Genomic DNA, 18880 nt, shown 5'->3' on the forward strand with positions numbered 1-18880 from the left:
ACAGGACACCCAGCTCCATGGGCAGCTCTCTGCCTTCCAGCACTGGGAGGGGAAGGTGGTGGGTCTTGCCATGAGCCTGCAAGATCTCAGGGACTGTAGAGGACCTCATATGGCAATGGGGAGGGGAGGGTGGCTTGACTGGTGGTTGGGGAGAAGGATCATGGCTCTCAGTGTGTATCCCCCTCTCTCCACAGCTCCCTTGCACTGGCTGATCTCGAGATGGAGCTGCGTGACAGTATCGTGGCCAAGCATGGGGACAAAGTGCCTTACGTCTATTTTAACAAAGGACTGTGAATGGAGACTACCTCAGGAACCATTGCACCCCTCTGGCCTCCTGCCACCACCAATCCCATGTCCCCTGAGCAGGGTCAGAGGCACAGCCCAGTCCAGATCTGCTCCCCCACCCAGCACTTTCTCTGCAGCCTTCTTCCACTATAGAATCAGGATCTGACTTTGTGTGTCCAGCTTGCAGCACTTTTGCTTGTCCTGAGCCATCCCCATCTGCTGCTGGCCATGTCTCAGCCTTGCCATGTCCCTCTTGCCCTGGGGGATGCCTGTGCTTCCTGTGCCTTCCTTTGGCCCAGCCTGTCTGGGCCTCACTGGGTTTGGCCCCAAGAGGCATGAGGCACTCTCCCTTGGGGCTCAGAGCACAGTTCTACCTCCAAAAGCAGATATCCTGCCATTGTACCAGCAACCAAACCACATTCCTGCCTTAAACTATCACAGTAGCCTCTTCCCAAGAGCTGGATCATGTCTTGGCAGGTGTGAAGGAACCTGCTCTCTCTGCGCCACGAGAGTGAACATCCCAAAGTCCAAAGACCAATGCTTGGACTATGCATTCCTTGCTCTCAGGTTCAGGTTCTATTCACTCTGTGTTTGCCACCATCTAGGAAAGAAACAGCTAATTGTTTTTAGCTCTAATTTTTTCATTCCTTTGAGCACTGTCACCCTTGTCCTATATCTCTTATCCCCATGGTAGAACCATGAAACTACAGCTTTAGGGGACAATTGTCTCTGTACCCCCTTGACATGGGGAAGAGGACACAAATCACAGAATTGTTAGGGTTGGAAGGACCTCTGGAGGTCATCTATTCCAGTCCCCCTGCTGAGGCAGGATCAGTAGAGCAGGTTACACAGGAATGAATTCAGGTGAGTTTTGAGTATCTCCAGAGAGGGAGATTCCACAACCTGCCTGGGCAGCCTGTTCCAGTGCTTTGCCATACTCAGTGTAATGAATTTCTTCCTCATGTTGAGGTGGAACTTCTTGTGATTTAGTTTATGGCCATTGCTCCTTGTCCTGTCACTGGGCACCACTGAAAAGAGCCTGGTATCATGCCCATGGCACCTGCCTTTGAGACATTTATATGCATAGATGAGATCCCTTTCAGTCTTCTCCAGACTGAACAGGCCTGGCTCCCACAATCTCTCCTCATAAAAGACATTCCAAATCCCTCATCATCTTTGTGGCCCTTCACTGAACACTCTCCAGTAGCTCCTCTCTTTCTTGTCACAGAGCTGTCAGGGCATTAATTCGGGCTCTGAATAGCATCACTGCAAACAACAGAGGAAGGTTGAAAAATAAATGTGGTAATTTTTAAAAGAGAGCTGTGAGTTGTGTTTAAAAAACAGCTGTGGGTTGTGCTTCTGGCTGATCTCTGTTTCTAGTTCTCTGGGCTGGGCTTTTACATGGCTCTCATGCTTGCCTTGGAAGGGAAAGGTGTGGGCTTTGTGACTGACCAAACATCAGGGTGAGGGTGAGCAAAGGGACCAGGAGAAGGAGGAAGAGTGTAAGGAATGGCATGAGCTCTGAAATGCTTGGGCATTCAATGGCAGCCTTCCCCAAGAGGTTCTTGGGGCTGCAAAGTCCCATGGCACAAGTGACAAAAGGTGATTGTCCTATGTTCACAGTGACACTTATCCTCTTGCAGGGCCTGGGAGGACACTGGGTGACCCTTCCTACACCCATGGGTGCTGTTTATCTTCATGGCCAGGCAGAGTTTCATGATGCTATCTTGGGTCTGCCATGAGGCCTCTCCCATCCCAAAGGAGAGCAGCTTGAGTGTGCTGCAGCCTAGTTTGGGGGAGAAAGGAGCCCAGATCCTGGACTAAAGCCCCGGCTTTCAATCAGCTGCATCCAGGCTCTCTGCTGATGAACATCCCTTGATGGGACAAGCATGTTTCTAACAAAGCCACATGACGTGGCTGCTCTGAGAGCCCCATGGCCCAGTGGATGATCCATGCTTCTTCCTCCTCAGCGATATGTGTCAGATCTCTAGCAGCATTCTCACATCAGCCACATGCCTGAGTAGGGATATATTACCCACTCTGCTCCTTTAGAGAGGGCAGCCAAACCCAAAAGGTACTTCTTAAAGTGCCAAGCTGTATCCACAGCAAGTTTGCTTCTGCCAAAGCTGCAGTAGGCAAAGGATGATGTCTCCAACCACATGTAGCTACTGCTAGAAAGCTGTAAAAGAGCTCTGAAATAATTAATACCTGAGCAGAAAGTAGGAAAACATGTTCAAACTTGTATATCTATTCCCTGGGCATTATTAGATCTCTTGTTAAAGCACAATTAAAGTAATAGATAAGGACATGAAATGAAACAGATGTCGCTCCTGTTGGGAGTGGAGAGAAGCCACATGGACACATCTCTGCTCCCTCCTTTTCTTAAGCCTCTTAGCTCCACTGCTCTTGTCCTACACCCAAAACACCTGTGAGGACTTTTCTAAAAGTACCTGTAGCAGTCTTCTGGGTCCAAGGTGCCTCTGGGCTTGGAGCATGGCAATGTTTGTAAAATGATGTGCTGTAGCACCCGAAAACTTCCCATTCCCTGTTCTTGCTGTTCACCCTTCCTGCCTTGGCAGTTTGGAGGTCCTGGCAGGGCAGGGAGCTCTGTGGCCAGTGATGCTGGGACAGCAGCCACATGAAGCCAAGCCTGGGACGGTGGCAGCAAAGCCTCAGCTTTTTTTGCCACTCCCTTTTTCCTGTCCCTAGTTGTACTAGAGGGGCAATGGAGCATGGAGACCCCCTGAAGTGCTATTGCCATCTCACATCAGCTCTTCCCCTGCCCTGGGGAGTGGGACACGGTGAAGTTCATTGCTTATGGACAGAGTAAGAGGTTTGCTCTGGGCTTGTAGAATTGGCAAGCCATCCTCAAGGCAGACCTTTCCTCCCGCCTCCCTGAGCTTATAGCAGTGGATTCCCTCTTCAGATCGACATGGATTTATGCCAGCTGACAGTTCAGCTCAGCAGGGTTTCTAGGTTTCTAGGTTGTAGCTGGAATCTCCCCCGAGGATTCAAATCATCTCAACAACTCACATCACTCTGGACATGGTCACTGCAGCCAGTGCCTGCCAGCCCTCCCCAGAACCACAGTAAGTCAGCAGCCTGCCTTGGTCTCACTGGGGAGCAGAGGAGCTGCTGCAAAGCTGTGGCCAGCCTGGCCTCTATTTCCCATTGCAACAGGAAGGAAACCTCATTGCAGAGTCAGAGCCAGACGCATCCCTGCTTGGGAAGAGCAGAAAGTGTTAATTGCTCTCCAACAATGAGTCACACCTGATCTGGGCTTGTCCTGTGCTCCCGTGAACTCCATGCTTTCTCCCTGCTGTGCCTCTAATTTCAGGGCTAGCTGGGAACAGGAATAAAGCTCCTTTAATAACTGTGTATGGTGGAAATATCAGTGTTCCAGCACGTTTACTTCAAATGACAAAATTGCTACACTGGCCTGCAGCAGAGCCTGAGTAGGGGCTGAGGAGGCTGCTGGGCTCCTTCAAGCACTGGGAGTCCTACCTGGAGGGCTTGGCCAAGGGCTGGTAGAGGCCGGGATCTGGCTGCCACAGGAAGAGGAGTGAGCATGCTGAAGGTGTGATGGGTGAACGTCTGCTGGCCCACACCAGCAGCAGGTAGGTGAGCTGATCTGGATAGGAAAAACTCAGGGCAGGAGATAAGCTGCTAAATCAATTATTTTTTCTGCCCTTTCTTAATGTGTTATCTGAGTATCTGATTAACCTCATCGTGCCAATCCAGCATGAAGGCTGTCTGGCACGCTGGGAATGGCAGTGTAGAAACCTGCTGACACTGCCCCGGAAACACGGGCTGTCTCTTCGGAGCTGTGAATCAATGCCAAGTGCTGATGCCCCGACTCCTGCTGTGATCCTGCGGGATCACTATGTGGGGACATGCTGGGACATAGCCGCAGCGGGAGATCCTCTTCTCAATGCTGCTCATGTCTCCCAGTGGTGCTGGCACCAACACATCGCTACCCACTGGATGCCTTGAGTCCCGTGCCATGCCACTGCTGCCATGCCAGCACCCTCTCCATGCCGCACTTCCCGGTGTGCCCCAGCTCCGGGCGGGCTGCTGGGGTTTGGGACAATGTGAGTGCACTGGGGAGGAGGCTGAGCAGGGGTTATGCCGAGCAGGAGAGACCAGCTGAATGGAGGATGAGTGTCTGGCGGCCACAGGGAGGCTGTGGCTGTGGAGGAGGATGCCTGTGAACCCTCTTTTCGCGGTGCGCAGTTGTGCTCACAGGGCCCCATTAAAGGGGTGAGTGTGTGCGTTCAGCCCTCACACCCCTCTCCAGACAGTTCCGCCACTCACAACATGGCGGCCGGAGTACAGCCGCAGGCTACCTCCGCTCTGTGCCACACTCAAGATGGCAACTCCCTGTGCGCAGACCCGCCCCTCCCGGTTTTACCCTAAGCGACATCGCGCTGAATCAATGGCAAGCCGAAAGCCCCGTCGGCCGCCCAATAGACGAGTGTCGAGGGCGGGTCCGGGCGCGGGGTGCCCCTGGGCTCCCGTCCCGGGCCGCAGTCGGGCCGGGGAGGCGGGAGCGGGGGGTGGGGGGGATGGCGAGGAGGCTCCGCGCCGCCATGGCCCTGCTGCTGCTCCAGGCCCTGCCCGAGGGGCTGCCCGCCGGCGCGGAGCCCGCCCAGGTATGGGGGGGCCGCTCGGGGGGCTCTGGGGTCGCGCCGTGCCGTGCCGGGGGCTGCGTCCCTGGGAAAGGGGGTGGCTGTGAGTGCGGGGGGCTGCGCCGGCCCTTGGGGCAGAGGGTCCGGCGGGGCTGACAGGGTGTGCGTGAGGTGCCAGGGGGAAGAGGCTTTTGGGGGCCCGCCTAAGGTTTGGGGAGCCCTGTGACTTGAGTAAAGCTGGAGGAGATAGAGTGCCTTGGGTCTGGTGGTTCCTGTGTACCGTGGGGATGGAGAGGTAGTATAGGAATCCAGGCACGGGTGGCAGTGCCGCTTGCAGGGGCTTTGTGCGGCAGAGTGGCTGCAGGACGAAGGAAAAAGGTGTTTGACTGGACACCAAGGAAAAGGTGGCTGTAGTGAGAGCAGGAGGCTGGAGCTGGCAGGTGCACAGGGGCCTGCGGGTGGAGGTGCAGGTGGCTTTTGGGGGTGATGACTGGGAGCAAGGTGACCTGTGAAGGGACAGGGCTGAAGGAGGTTTGGAGTGAGCTGGAGGATGGCATTGGGGCAGCTGGCCAGAAGACTTGGGTCAGCAGGAAAGTGGGACAGGTGAGCTGGTCTTCCGGTGGCAGGAACAGTGGGGAAGGAGGTTCGGTGCAAACCTGTGGGCAGCAGGAAGGAAGAGGGAGTGTGTTTCAGCTGGGATGAGGGAAACCAGGCCTTGTCTTTGTAGGCTCTGATCACCTGGTTACTACTTTTGTCATGGTTGGAAAGGGTTTTAGTCTTTTTCATCTCTTTACTCTGTTTCCTGTCTATGTTGCAATATGTACTGTTCACATCTCCAGTGGTGGTCTTGAGTCCAGCAGTGTAGACACCTGTAACTTCTCCCACCTTGATGTGGGAGTCCACTCAGCAAGGACGGCACTTGGCTGAGCAACCTGTGTACAACCTGGATCTTATGATTCGTGGAGTCAATGTGTCTTTTTCATCCCATGTTGAGCATGGATGGAATATGATGACTTCTGGTTTGATATGGTGTATTCTGTATAAACTACAAATTGCAGTTAGTATTTGTTGAAGGTCAGAGATAATGAGATGCAGATCTGTGACTGTAGGTCACAGGTGCCATGAAGTGCATTGTACTTAATGTCGCAGGGATGCAGATGGATGTGTCTTTCTGGAAGGCGTCCACTAAAATGCTTCTCAATACTTCCACAGAAGGAGGAGGTGAGGAGTTTGTTTACGATTACAGATTATGAGTTCTTTTGAATTCTGTTCTTTGCTTTTCAAGGTGTTTAGAGTACCGGATCTACTTTAAAAGCTGTGTAATTACTGTTGGTAGAGCCATCCCAAATCCCTTTCAGCCACACTGAGGCTAAAGCTTGGCTGTTGCTGCCCTTGGGAGCCAGATGCAGGATTGTGTTGAACTGTGTGCTTTTTCACATTGTCTCAACTGCCTTTAATAGATGGAAGTCCTGGTGCTTGCTCCATTTCACCCTCAGGCTGAGGTACATAAGCTAAACGTAAATAAGCACATCTCAGAACCATTTTGCTCTCTTGGTTGTTGTGGTACCCAGCTGTGAGCAGTGGTCAGGTGGTAGGATTATCTGTATGGTAGCTGTGAGTCTCTACAACCCTATACATGCTAATAAAAATGTCATACTGCTCTGAAGACTATGTAAGATGCTCCCTGCCTCAGACAGTTTATACAGTAGTCAAATGAATAGGAAGTAGGAAAGGAAGGAAGAAAAAAGGAGGGGGGCATGGAAGCAATTGTACATCTGGATTGCATGTGGAATAGTGGCATTTGTGACTTGTGGATATACTCTCTAGTCAGCGCACCAGAAATAATCCTAAAATAATATGTCTTGAGTGGTACAATACATGAAGTGGGGGAGAACAGCTTTGGCTGCCTACGTTTTCTTTAAGAGCACTTGGATAGGGATGCATTTTTTACTCATTTCCTTTCCATAGTTTGTCTATATAAAACTTGCACAGCTTTTTTTAGATCTTAAATGTATACTCTGTCTATCAAAAGGCTGGTATTATCTCACTGCACACTAGAGATTGACAGCTGCCCACTCAAGAACCAGAGTGGTAATGTAGGATCTTGAGAAATTAGCATGTAACAAAACTTCATCTGGTTTGGTGTTGCCTTAGAGCCTGATTCATCAGAGCCAGTGAGTTCATAGAGAAGACCTGCAGCAGGGCAGTGCTGGACTTGGAGGATCTCTGCACCAAAGGTTCCTGTGTTCCTCCCTGAAACCCTGACAGCATTTGTCTCTTGTCCTCTCCAGAGTGCTGTTGCCTTTGCTGCCTCTGGTGACTGCTGCCTACTTCCACATACCTTGCAGACATTTGCTATGTCCTGAATGCTTCTGCTGTCAGGGGAGCTTCTTGCTCAGGGTCTGTGCCCCCTCGCCTGGAAAAACTGTACCACAGACCCAGTGGTCTAAGGCTGGGCTGCAAGAAATGCGTCCTTTAAATAATTCAGGAGGTGGAGCTGTACTGCCTAGCACTGAACAAACATTCAGGAGAACACACTGTGCTCTACAGGAGTGTCTGATTTTTCAGGTTAAAATAAGTCCAGGCTGCCCAGGATCATCAAAGGCATTTCTTTTAACTAAGGTGGATCATGGAGAAAATGATGAGCTATTATATTATCTTCTATCCCAAGTCCAAGTTTATTCATTGCAGTTTCACTTGTAATCAGAACACAAAACTTTGTTAACTCAAGTGAAAGCATTTATTAGTAGATTACAGGCAAAAGTATTCCAATTATGTTGTAATAAAATCAGGATAAACATCACAGGAAGAAGAAATCTAGCTGTGTTCAGTAGCAGCTGTAGAAGTAGAGTCTTAGCAGTGCACCTTAGCTATGTGCTCCGTCTCAGTTTGAGGCAGAAGGAAAGAAGAAATTAATATATTTCAAAATAAACTGGATAAAATTTGTAATGAAAAACTTCAAACATTAATCATTTTTCTATCAGTTTGTCTCTACAGGGCAGAATAAAGGTTATTTGACCGTCTCAGCTATCTGTCTGCTTCCCATGCCTGCAGCTTAATTATCACATAGTTTTGTCAACTGTCGTTTTCTTTAAAAACAAGAGATTTAAGTGAATGTTAACTATGTGACAAGTCTGTGGAATCCATCTTTCTCTAATAAGGTGGTTTTGAGCCAAAATCAGGCAGAAGCATGTTCTTCTTGAAGACCGATTTCATCCCAAATTAAAGAGTTTGCTTGAAGTACTGTGACTTGAGGCATGATTCATCATATGTGACAGAGGACAGATCCTTGCTTTAAGGAATAACTCAGTGTGACTGTCACTGTGGCTAACACCCCTGTAACACGAAGTTTCTGTCCAAGGCTGTGACCACAGCTCTGATTGCACCACCATGGAGGTACCATGCTTTATCCAAGGCTTTGGCTGGATTCACGCCCTTTCAGAGCATCACTTCAGATAGTCTGTGAACTGAACAGCAAAGTTTCAATTCTCATGTAACAGGCTCCTCGTCTGTAAGTTCAAAACAACGGTTTTGATTGAGGTAAAGGTCATTAGTTACAATTGCATTTCTGTGTCTCCTGAAATGCATCGGGTTCCTTAAGGAGGAGAGCTGCTTGTGTAACCATGGGATGTATTTTGTCTGCCATATCTTTGTCTGTGACTCTTGGTTTTTTGGCTTGCTAATATCCACGATTTTGGCAGGAGGCAGCAGAGATCAAAGTATGTGGTGTACTTGCTCAGAACAAGAACCTCTAAATAACTGCAGGCTGGGTTAAGGACTGCTCTTTCTGTGATGATTATACCACTGTGAACTCCAGTGTCTCATCTGTATAGCACACTTTCTTGCTGATTGAATTTTGTTTGTGAGTTGCACTCATAATTACACAAAACACTGTAAGACTTTCAACTTGCATCTTGCTGCTGGGCAGCACATGGAAAGCCTGGTCTGTAAGTGTCCAGTGAACCCTGGGGAGGAGAGTGGCAGATTTCTTCATGAAGTCAAGGCATCTCTCTGACTGGGACCAATCATTGCCTTTCTGAGAACTTCCCTGCCACCCTGCAAATATTAGTTAACAAAAATATAGCACCTCTTTAAGAATGAACTTCATCAACTGTTGTATAGTTGTTGATGTGCCAGAAGGGAACTTGGAAGGTTTAATCTGCCAGAGTTGTTTTGGTATGGTTGGGGATTTTTGCATCCTCCCAGCCTGTTGGGCCAGGTCAGCCACATCTGGCCAGTGGGAGCATCCAGTACTGAGTGTCCCTGAGCAGTGGCTCTGCTGTGTGAGGTGCTGCTCTGCAGCAGGGATCCTGCCCAAAGTGGTGATCTGCCATTGGCCTAGTTAGAGAGGCAGAGGATGGATGCACTCAGTGTTTGGCCATATTTCAACAGAAGTTATTCAGACCTGGGTAAAACACCCACTGAACCCTCACTTTGATTCCCAGAGGTGTTGCTCCTCTAAGTATCTTCAACAGCTGCTTTTCTGCTGACAGAAATGGAAACTGCTCTTTTATATGGCTCTGTCAGCCTGTATTAGCTTGGTGTTATGTTGACGTTCACCTTCCTCTTTCTGTGGTATTAGAAAGGCACTAATGTTGGTAATAGTTTATGTTTCTTTATGATCTTCCATATGGTCATCCTCTGAGCTAATGGGCAATATATATTTAGTAAATGCAAACTGCCCACTGTTCCTTTTTGCCTTTGTTTTTCCCTTTAAGTCACATTGGGAGGATTGGCAGGATTGAACAGACTTTTGCTTGTGGCAAAAAGCTATCATTGGGCTAATGATCCTGTGGCCTACTTTTCCAGGCAGTGCTGTTGATGTGCCCTGTGGTTGTGGTGTGCCTATGCAAAGGTCTCCTTGTCAGGCATGTCCAGTTTCAGTATGCTGAGCTGCATATGGCCTTTTGTTCTGTCTCCTTACATGTGTTTGGCACCAGGTTTGGGGATATTCCTCTGAGCTGCCCTTCTTTACACGGTAAGAATTTGCCCTTTCTGGTTAGCTGCATAGGAATCCTCTGAGTTTGTTAATGCATGTAACCGATGACTTTATGGTTCTTACACAGTCCTGTCTTGCATTTGTTTCAGGGGGTTCATGAATCCAAGGCAAGTAGGTAAGCTGTGCTGCTGTTTTTACAGTGTGTGGGAAAGTCCTTTCCAGCATGTCAGAAATCTTAAAATCTGTCTCTGAGGCAGAGCTGGTGACAGTCCTGGAAGGGCCATTAGTCATGGCAAGGCAGAAATGCTCATTGCACATTGCAGGACAACCTAATTATGCCAGGTTTTGGTCTGTGCTTCTGAGTCAGAAGGAAAAGAGCTCACAGTGAGGGATAGTATTCTTGTATGAGTTCATTGAGAGATGCTGACTGGAAAGTTGGATCCCTCGTTCCCTGGCTATCTTGTGTGATTAAAAAGCCCACGGCTAAGAAGAGGCATTTTGAGATACCAACACCTGGGTGCTGTGGCAGTGGAGCTCTGACAGGTCTCTGTGTGGCTGGGCCTGTGAAGAGTGCACATAACAAACGTGCCTGAAATAACAGCTGGCTGGAGAGGACAGGGTTGCCAAGCAGCAATTGCATGCCCCTACCTTGCTTGTTAAAAGAAGTGTGTCGGTGTGGCAGTCACAAATGAAGCTTTTTCCTTGTTTTCAGCAGCAGACACTGTTTGACTGCAAAGGAAGGCTCAAAGTGTTACAGAGAACTGCTGTTTATCTGCTTGGACAAGGAAAAGCTTGATTCTTCTCTAATGATGTGATTATCAGTGGGATCACCACCTCCAATATTATTTTTAGATGATAGCTGTGGTCTGTGCAACTGCAACAGAGCACTTTGCATGCAGGGGTTTGCTAGGTGCAAAGTGAGGTAGGTAATGCTGGCAGACTGATGCAGCTGGACAGACCATTTAATGCCAGTGTGGCCAATGCTCCCTGGCATGCTGTGCCCTAAATAACACCTGCAGATAGAAGGCAGAGACTGTATTTAGTGTGGAGGCAGCTTGTGGTGCTGTTTATTTGCAAGCCTTCTCTGCTGAGCCAGTATCCATCCAGCTTGGATAGCCCAAAGTTGGTCTAAACTGGCCCAAGAAAAAAAGGATGTGAGAACTGGGTTGTGTAGGAGATTCAGATCCAGTTTTCTGACAGTTCCTTCTTTCCAAGTACTTTTAAACTGGCATATTGTAAACAAAATCCAAACACTGACAGTGCATAGGAAGCTTATGAGGAAGTGTCTGAGAGGAGACCCTCAGTGCAGATCCCAAGGGGACAGAGCTTTAGCCAGCAGCATTTTAAGTGGCATCTTGCTGACAATGGGTTGCAGAGGTTTAGGTGGGTATCCAAGCAGGTATCAGGGCTGCCAAGTTGCAGGGTGCCAGATTTAGGGAATAAGAGATAACAGGGACCTTAGGAAAGATCTGCTAGCAATAAAGAGGATTTCCCCTTCTTTCCTCTGAATTCTTTCCCATTACTATAAGGTGGAAGTTTGTTACTTCTAGTGGTGATGTATTTTTCTTGCATCTCCAGTTTTGGTGTGTGCAAGGCAGTAAAAAATAATTCAGAGGCAACTTGAGTGGAAGTTCATGGGGTTTGGTTTTTGTGTTTGGGGTTTTGTGTTTGGGTTTGATTTTTGTTTTGTTTTTTTGTTTGTTTTTGTTTTTTTTGTTGCTTGTGGGGATTTATTTTTGAGATCTGGGAGGGAACATGGGAAAAGCTGAAACTAACCGTCTCTTGGCTCTACTTCAGGCTGAGGGAGCTTGTCAAGATACTGACATTTGCTATGTGTCCTGGAGAGGGAGAGAGAGTGACTTGAGCAGGAAAATGGATTTTGTTAATGGAAGAAGATAGTTCACAGAAGAAGGTGAGCTTTGTGTAATTATCAGTGTCCATCTCCCCATCTATTTTGAAGCTACTGACCAACTTGAATGACATTTGATAGGAAGATACTTCAAATATGCGTAAAATGTCAACAGAATTCCTGAAGACAGATAGGCATAGAGACACCTTAAAAACCAAACAAACGGGAAATCACCGAGTAAGAAGCATTGCGAAGTTTGTGATTGGGAAGTTTGGATTGACTGACTTGATACATGCCCTACCTCTTACCAGAGCCTCCTTTGGAGCTCACAGTTTGTGAGCCTGCAAAGTCAGCCGTGCGGAAAATACTTATGGGAGGTCAGCTCTAGTGGTTACAAAGCTACTTTTATATTTCATTTTGTCTCCCGCTGGCTGAAGAACAAACTGAAGGTGAAAAGGTTGATAAGCTGTAGACACAGCTATGAAGAGTGTGTTTTGCCGGGAGTCTCACCAACCATCCTGAGCTTTCCCCGTGTAAAAGGTGTCAAGTGTTCCTTTGGAAGCAGGGAAGACACTTGACTATTAATGACTCACCTGCAGATAGTGCAAAGGCTTTTTAGTGAGCAGAACTGATTCACTCTTTTCTCTTGTGTCCAGCACACAGATATGACCAGCAGGTCAGATACTGTTGTGCACAAGAGATCTTTTTTTTTAACTTATTGTGGAATCAGAGCTCATAATTAAGACAGTCTCAGATAATGTGTCCAGTCAAACAATGGTGTAATTGTGGCAGCCACACCAGAGGCCTGATAAAGAGTGCAAAATATGCAGAAGTCCTCTCCCTTGCTAAGTTCTGTATTCCTCACTCTTTGTAATAAGCTTTTTATTTGTTTACAATGTCTCAGAAGTTGCTTGTTTTTTAAAAAACCTCTTTCTCTGTTTGGGATCTTCTTTAAATCCCAGATGGTGGATGACTGCCAATGGGAACCCATGGGAGCTGCATGTCTTCTGTCTCCAGCAGAAGATCAGGCTATCCTGTTGCATAAATTATCCTGTGTGACAGCCATGCCACTGGTGATGGGCAGAAAATCTGTCCCACAGAGCTAGCAGTTGGTAAAAGCACCTTTTACAGCTGAGCTAAACAAGAATTGAGAGTGACTGGTGTGAAATGAAAGGGTTAAATGGGGACTGAGATCATAATTAGCCAGGAGGTAAGGGAAGAGCTGGAGGAGGTGGTGGGCATAGTAGAGGGATGCTGTAAACACTGAACAAAACCTTTGAAGAAGGCAGAGTCTTCAAGGCCACAACACTGGGCTGACTTCATCACATCCTGTGTATCAATTGTAACTGTAAAATTACCAAACTTGCCTCTCTTCTTGGGGGAAGGAAATAAATTTCTTCAGATATGGTCTGAAAGACCTTTACTCTGCTTGGAATGCATGTAACTACCTGAATGCATGTGAAAGTCATGACTCATGTCTGTGTCTCCTGTGTGATGAATTCCTCCTTTTTTTAGTGGTTGCCTCATTTGTTGTTAGTAGACTGCTTTTCAAACAGTGAATGCCGAAGAGGAGGAGGAGGAGGGTGATGCCTTTGTAGTGTTGTCTTCAAATTACCTTGTCATTTTGACTTCTGTCTTTTTAGAAGATGCAAACTTCACAAACAGCTTGCATTTGACTCTCCAGCCTCCTGTGATCTGCAGCTTAGATAAAACAGGCTTGCAGACATCTGTCATTGCTGATTGTCTCCATTTACTGACACTTAGCAATTGGACTCCAATAGAGTTTATCTTAAATCACTGTGTCAAAAATAAGAGCTCTTATTTTCCTCTACTTTTTTCCTAGCTGTATTGTTTTCTTTTTGTCTCATTGTTTTGCTCCTTTTTCCTACTCCTCTCACTAGGAATTTTTGCATCTCACATACTTGGTTATTAATATCACTCTCATGTGTGTGGCTCATTGTTTTTACTGAGGTTCTTACTTTTCTGCTTGTTGTATCTCTACTTTCCAGAGTCTGTGATCATACTAAACCAGTGGTTAGGCTGTCAAAACAAGAGTTGGGAGATTTTTCTCCTCAGACCTATTTTGTGCTCTTAGGCCCATCAGTTGACTGCAAAGGCCAAGGATCATCCTGCCAAAGATTAATTCAGGAGGTCTGAAGCAACCATTATCTTTTCTAAAACATGCAGTCTGCTTTCTCTAGATGGACAAGCTGGAGAAGCAGTCCTCCTTTATTTTCAGCATGATATATATATTTTGAGAAGCTTTGTGCCAGAAAAGCTTTAGTTTAAGGGCCAGACAAATCTGTTGTTGCCTTGTTTCACCTTTGCTGGCATGTAACTTCAGGCTGGTATGAAATGTAAGGGCTTGCTGTATTCCTGGTGTGGATGAGGCTCAGACTAGTCTCCTTTTTTCACAGCCTTTAACAGAGCAGATAAACTTTGGGGAGCACAAAGTGTGACAGTGATGGTTTCTTGTCTGTGTTAAGTCATCTAGCAGTATATAACCAAAACTCTTCTTGCAACCGAAGGATTAAATACATTCAGTGTGTCCTAATAAATAAAACAGGACTAAATCTGTGTATGCAAGGCAGTGAACAGTTTGGCTTTGGCTGGAAAAGGGAGAGGTCTTCAGGGAAAGAAAGCAGCACAAGATAAGATGTTTACAGTAACCTGGCTGGGTGGTGTGGGCCCCTTGCATCTTGATCTTTTGGAACCAAACAAATGGAGGGTGTATTTGTCTCTACACAACTGTGTACCTTGCATGAGTGTAATTTGAGGCTGGCTGAGTCCTGCTGTAGATGTGGCCTATATAATTACACAGAAAAAAAAATAATTTTACCATTCTGGAAACCTTAAGTTCTAGTGGCACTTCACAAGCTGAGACAGACTCTGAAATGAATGACCCTAGATTTTGTTTGTTTGTATTCTTGTGCTGAGAGTTGTTATTATCAGGGTCTCTTCTCTCGCACAGGCACTGCCTGCCAACAGCCCTTCTGAGGCACTTTCCTTCAGGACAGGGTGCAAGGTAAAACTTGTTTAGGATTTTAACTAGTGTCTCTAATTAAAGAAATAGTCTTTAAACATACTTTTTTTTATCTGGTTCAATCTAATAACCTGTTCATTTATGTGTCTTGCACTGCTGCTGTGTTGGTCAGCTTTTTCTCTATCCTGGCAGCAAGCATCTTGCATATGCTTCAGTCATGAGGGCTTTCGAGGGTGAAATGTCTTGCTAGTTTACTTAGCCCAAAAGATTAATGCAAAGGTAAACAGTGGAGAAAAAGTAGAATTTTTTTGGGGTTTAGCTGTTGTTGGTTGTTTTGGATATTTTTAGGGTGAATTTATAAATATTATTAAAAAATATTTTTTAAAAGCCCCAGTGTACTCCCTTTGATGCACAAGTAGTTCTGCAAGAACTCTTCAGTTGTAATCCTGGCTTACCACATGATATTAAGAAAATAATTTAATATTTCTCATCTACAGTGGGGACATTAAAATGGCAAATGTACTATGAACTGTATTTTTTGTATCAAAATACCAGGGGACTGTGTGGTACTGGCTGTATAAATACTATGTAATTTTCCTCTTCAGCTGGATGTCTGGATGAAAGTCTTCAGGTCTAAATTATTAATTGTTAACTAAGAAACTCTTGTTTTTCTTCTGAAAGGTTTTGGTCCAAAGGTTTTTAATGCCCTCAAGTAGTATGGTCAAACTTTACCTAATTGTTGAGATAGAGGTTTTTTTTCTTTATTGTTCTTGGCTTCTTCTGTACTTGAGGGGAGACTGTTCTTCTGTTTATCTGGAAAGCATTATTGTAAACAATCAACATGTGAAGACACATGAGGATTGAGCTTTACTGCCCCTCACGAATTGCATGTGCTCTGTTTACTGCATGGAAAACAATTAGTTCAAGTGAAAGCTTTTCCTTCATTGCAGCTGAGCTAATTGGTTCTGTAGAAAAGTCAAAACATGGAATTTCTTGTATCTAATTTCCCCTTGGAGACAACAGCACATGGAGGTTTGGAAGCAAAGCAGCAGGTTCAGCGAGCAGAGCAGCGGGAGAAGTTCAGGCTGGCTGAAATGCAAATGCAGAATCTGAAAAGTGAGCGCAGAACCCAAACTGGCAGTGCAAACTGTTTTTACAGCTGCATTTTGGCTTCTGTATGCTTAGCACAGGGTAGTCTCTTTTCTATGCTTTTGAACTACATACCAGAATCTTCAAATGGCCATGAACCACAGAGCCTGCCATGCATACCTTGGGAGTGAGGGAGGGGGAGCCTGGAGCAGGTTGCCAGCAGATCCCGATCAGTGTGGGATGGCCTTGGGCTGGGCAGGCAGAGGAATGACTTCCAGTTGCCCATGAGATGTCCTGCGTCATCAGGAAAGCTTGCCTTGCTTTCTTTGGCACCAGGAATTTGACTGCCCAGCTGCTGGGAAGGTTCAGACATCTGTGTTAAGTTCTTTACAGGATGAGATACCCAACCTTTCTGCAAAGAGTAAAAATCATCAGATGTGTCTAAGGAGGACATTTTATATGTGCACACTGAAACGACATCCTTAATTTCCAAACAGCGTGTGTTTTGCACTCTTGCTATTTTACATTTCACCTTTCATTTGTTGATGAAATGAACATTCTAGTTCAACTTGCTAGTTCTTTAGTGCTAACCTGTCTTCTCCCCAAGTGTGTCTGCTTTCCATGGAGCAGAAGTCTTTCAGATAATCCTTGTCCTTCGTCAAAGAGGGAGTAGGCTATTTCTGTGTGGGTGGTGGGTGTTCGTTCTTGCATTTGTTGCTCTCATTAATGTGAGAGCTTGTTCAGTTTGTGTCAATAACACCTTTGATCCTCTTATGTAAAGGGAACACTGGGTGTCCTGCAGAAAAGACCTCTTTAAAGTGCCTTGCAATGTTACACTTCTACATGATGGTTAATGAAAGTTCATAAATCTATACTGGGCTGGAGACCAAGTACAGTTCTCTATATTGTATTCTGCAGCACACACGATTTATTCTCAGCTGATTGACGTCATGTGGACTTGTGCCTGTGTAAGTAGCAGCTAAAATCAGTGGTCTGAGCACTAATCTGCAAGTTGCAGACAGTAGGTTATTTAGTGAGAATGCTCCACAAGTCTCTTGTTGCAACATTTTCATTCAAAAAGGTCACTTCCATGAGTTCGTGCACAGCTGAATTTAATGTTCTTTCTCAGCAAGGCAGGCCACACTGGAGAGTGCATAATTATAATAAATACAACTTTGTTCTCAGCTGAAAAATCCATCTGAAATAATTTTTTCCAGCCCTTCCAAGAAATGCTTTTAGTAAGATAAATAAAAGCAATTCTTGCTGATTTCACATTCATTCAGCAGGAATGTTGGTGGGTGTAGGGTGCCTCCACTTAAGTCACTCATCACAGTGCCTTCTGGGCTCAGTCATATTCAATAGCTGGCTAAGGACAGCACTTGCAAATTTGGTTTCTCACAAACCAATTAAACCCAAGTTCATTATTTCTTACTTAGTTTGAATCCTGGTTATTATTTTGAGTAAAATTTTTCTTAGCAACAAGTACAGAGAGTTCAGTTACACTCTTAACTCAGGCAAACTTTTAACAATGCTTTGATAGGTGCATCTGGTTTTTGGGCTATCCATGTATTTATACAAGCTTTTGTGACTTACTTTCTGGTTGGCACTTCTGTGTAGTCAAAGAAGATTTGTTTTCTTCTGTGTTCTGTTTCGCAACAGTGGAAATACTGAAAAAGTCTCAGCCTAAATATGGAAGGAAAACTAGGAGTTGTTCTTTTCCTCCAAAACTTCTAAGCAAGTGCTTTAAAAAAATCCCCTCTTTGCTTTCGTCTTTCAAGAGACTGAGCAGAGTGAAATGTCCTATCTTCTCTTTCTTTTATTTTTTTTGTCTAGGTATAGCAAAAAGGCTCTGCTAGTTGATTGGGATACTACTACTGGTGGAAGCTGAATTTTCACATAGTTCTCCTGGGTTCATGTGCAGGTCTGGTTACCTTTGAGGTTTCAGAGGGGCTCTGCAGGGTGGTCCTTAAATGTCTTTCTGCTTTCCCTGCAGAGACTCTAGATAAGCAATTTCCAAACTCCTCCACTTAAAGCTACCACAACTTTTGGTTCAGCAACTACCTCATTCCCATTGTTCCTACTATTGTACAGTTGGTTGCTGCTGCAAGGTCAGTCTTCTGCAGGACTCTGTTCTGATCTATGAAACTACAAGGGAAAAGACTCACATGGCATTGTCAGTTGTAAATGAAAGGTAACATGGTCATTCTGCTTTTGCCCTGAATTTGGACAGCCCTGTGCTGTACTACTTGGCATGAAGGACTAGCTGCATGTAAGCTGTGGTACCTGGGATCTGTCTTGTCCTGTTCTTTTCTCACTTTGGAGAAAGGGAGGCATGGAGGCCTTTCTAAAGGAAAGAAGAGCCTCGTATCTAGGAAAGAAGAGACTGTTGACTGCAAAGGGAGAAAGCAGAGGGAGGTGATTGAAATCTGAGTGCTCTGACTTCATTAAATGCAAGTGACAGTCCTGGACCTGAGGATGTGGCGTGGAAACTCAAATTTACTTTCATTCACCTTCTGTGTGCTAAATTAGATAGTCATCTCTCAATGACTTGCTATCTCTTCAAGCTCCAGTGGGTTTCCATTGACACCAGAGAATGATCAAAAGAGAACACTTGCTGGACTGGACTTGTGCCTTATGGTCACATTCATTTAATACTGATAGAGAGCAGATTTGATCAGCACTTAGATCATGATGGTATGCCTTTTTTTCTCAAGGTATTATTTTCTCTCCTTGCTTGTCTGCTTTATTCCACTGCCTTCCTTTTCCTGATGCAAGTCTTTGTGTTCTCCATTTTATCTGTTGAAGCCATCAGGACTTGAATACTTGGTACTTGCTAATGAAGCTTGTTTGGCAGTGAGAACCCATGGGAAGCTCAGTTAAACTAACTGTTGTTTTAGGATCTCTCCAGGCACCCTGACCCTATGCACAGACATGGTTTATTTTAGAAAGATTGTCTTAAGTTAGAAAATCAGCTCTTGTTCAAAAATGAAAACACACGTTGATCAAAACCTGAATTTCATGTGGGTTCTGTAAACATGTAATTTGGGTTAGATCTGGGCATTGGAAAATATGTGACACTGTTGTCCAGGAAGTTCCAGTTCAAGAAA

The 18880-nt window shown here is 45.8% G+C and overlaps 2 protein-coding genes across 13 annotated transcripts in view; both read left to right on the forward strand.

Moving 5' to 3' along the window:
* Nucleotides 1-1602, forward strand: part of SFXN2 (sideroflexin 2) — a 31486-nt gene extending 29884 nt beyond the window's left edge. For all 6 annotated transcript variants that reach the window (XM_088059935.1, XM_088059936.1, XM_088059933.1 and 3 more), the window contains one exon: nt 195-1602. In XM_088059935.1, the coding sequence (XP_087916061.1) occupies nt 195-294 (100 nt within the window). In that variant the 3' untranslated portion in view covers nt 295-1602. The remainder of the gene's footprint in view (nt 1-194) is intronic.
* Nucleotides 1603-4829: 3227 nt separating this feature from the next.
* Nucleotides 4830-18880, forward strand: part of WBP1L (WW domain binding protein 1 like) — a 59626-nt gene continuing 45575 nt past the window's right edge. For 6 of the 7 annotated variants that reach the window (XR_015773195.1, XR_015773193.1, XR_015773196.1 and 3 more), the window contains exon 1: nt 4830-4937. Coding sequence is in view for 2 of the 7 variants with exons in the window: in XM_014250332.2 (XP_014105807.1) it covers nt 4851-4937 (87 nt within the window). In the remaining 5 variants the exon portion in view is untranslated. Of the gene's footprint in view, nt 4938-11649; nt 11765-18880 lie in introns of all 7 variants that reach the window. The other variant, XM_088059392.1, reaches the window with a different exon arrangement.

This window comes from Pseudopodoces humilis, chromosome 9 (assembly GCF_049639895.1).
Source record: "Pseudopodoces humilis isolate 2021_Gansu_Grassland_sample_001 chromosome 9, ASM4963989v1, whole genome shotgun sequence".
Taxonomy (NCBI): Eukaryota; Metazoa; Chordata; class Aves; order Passeriformes; family Paridae; genus Pseudopodoces; species Pseudopodoces humilis.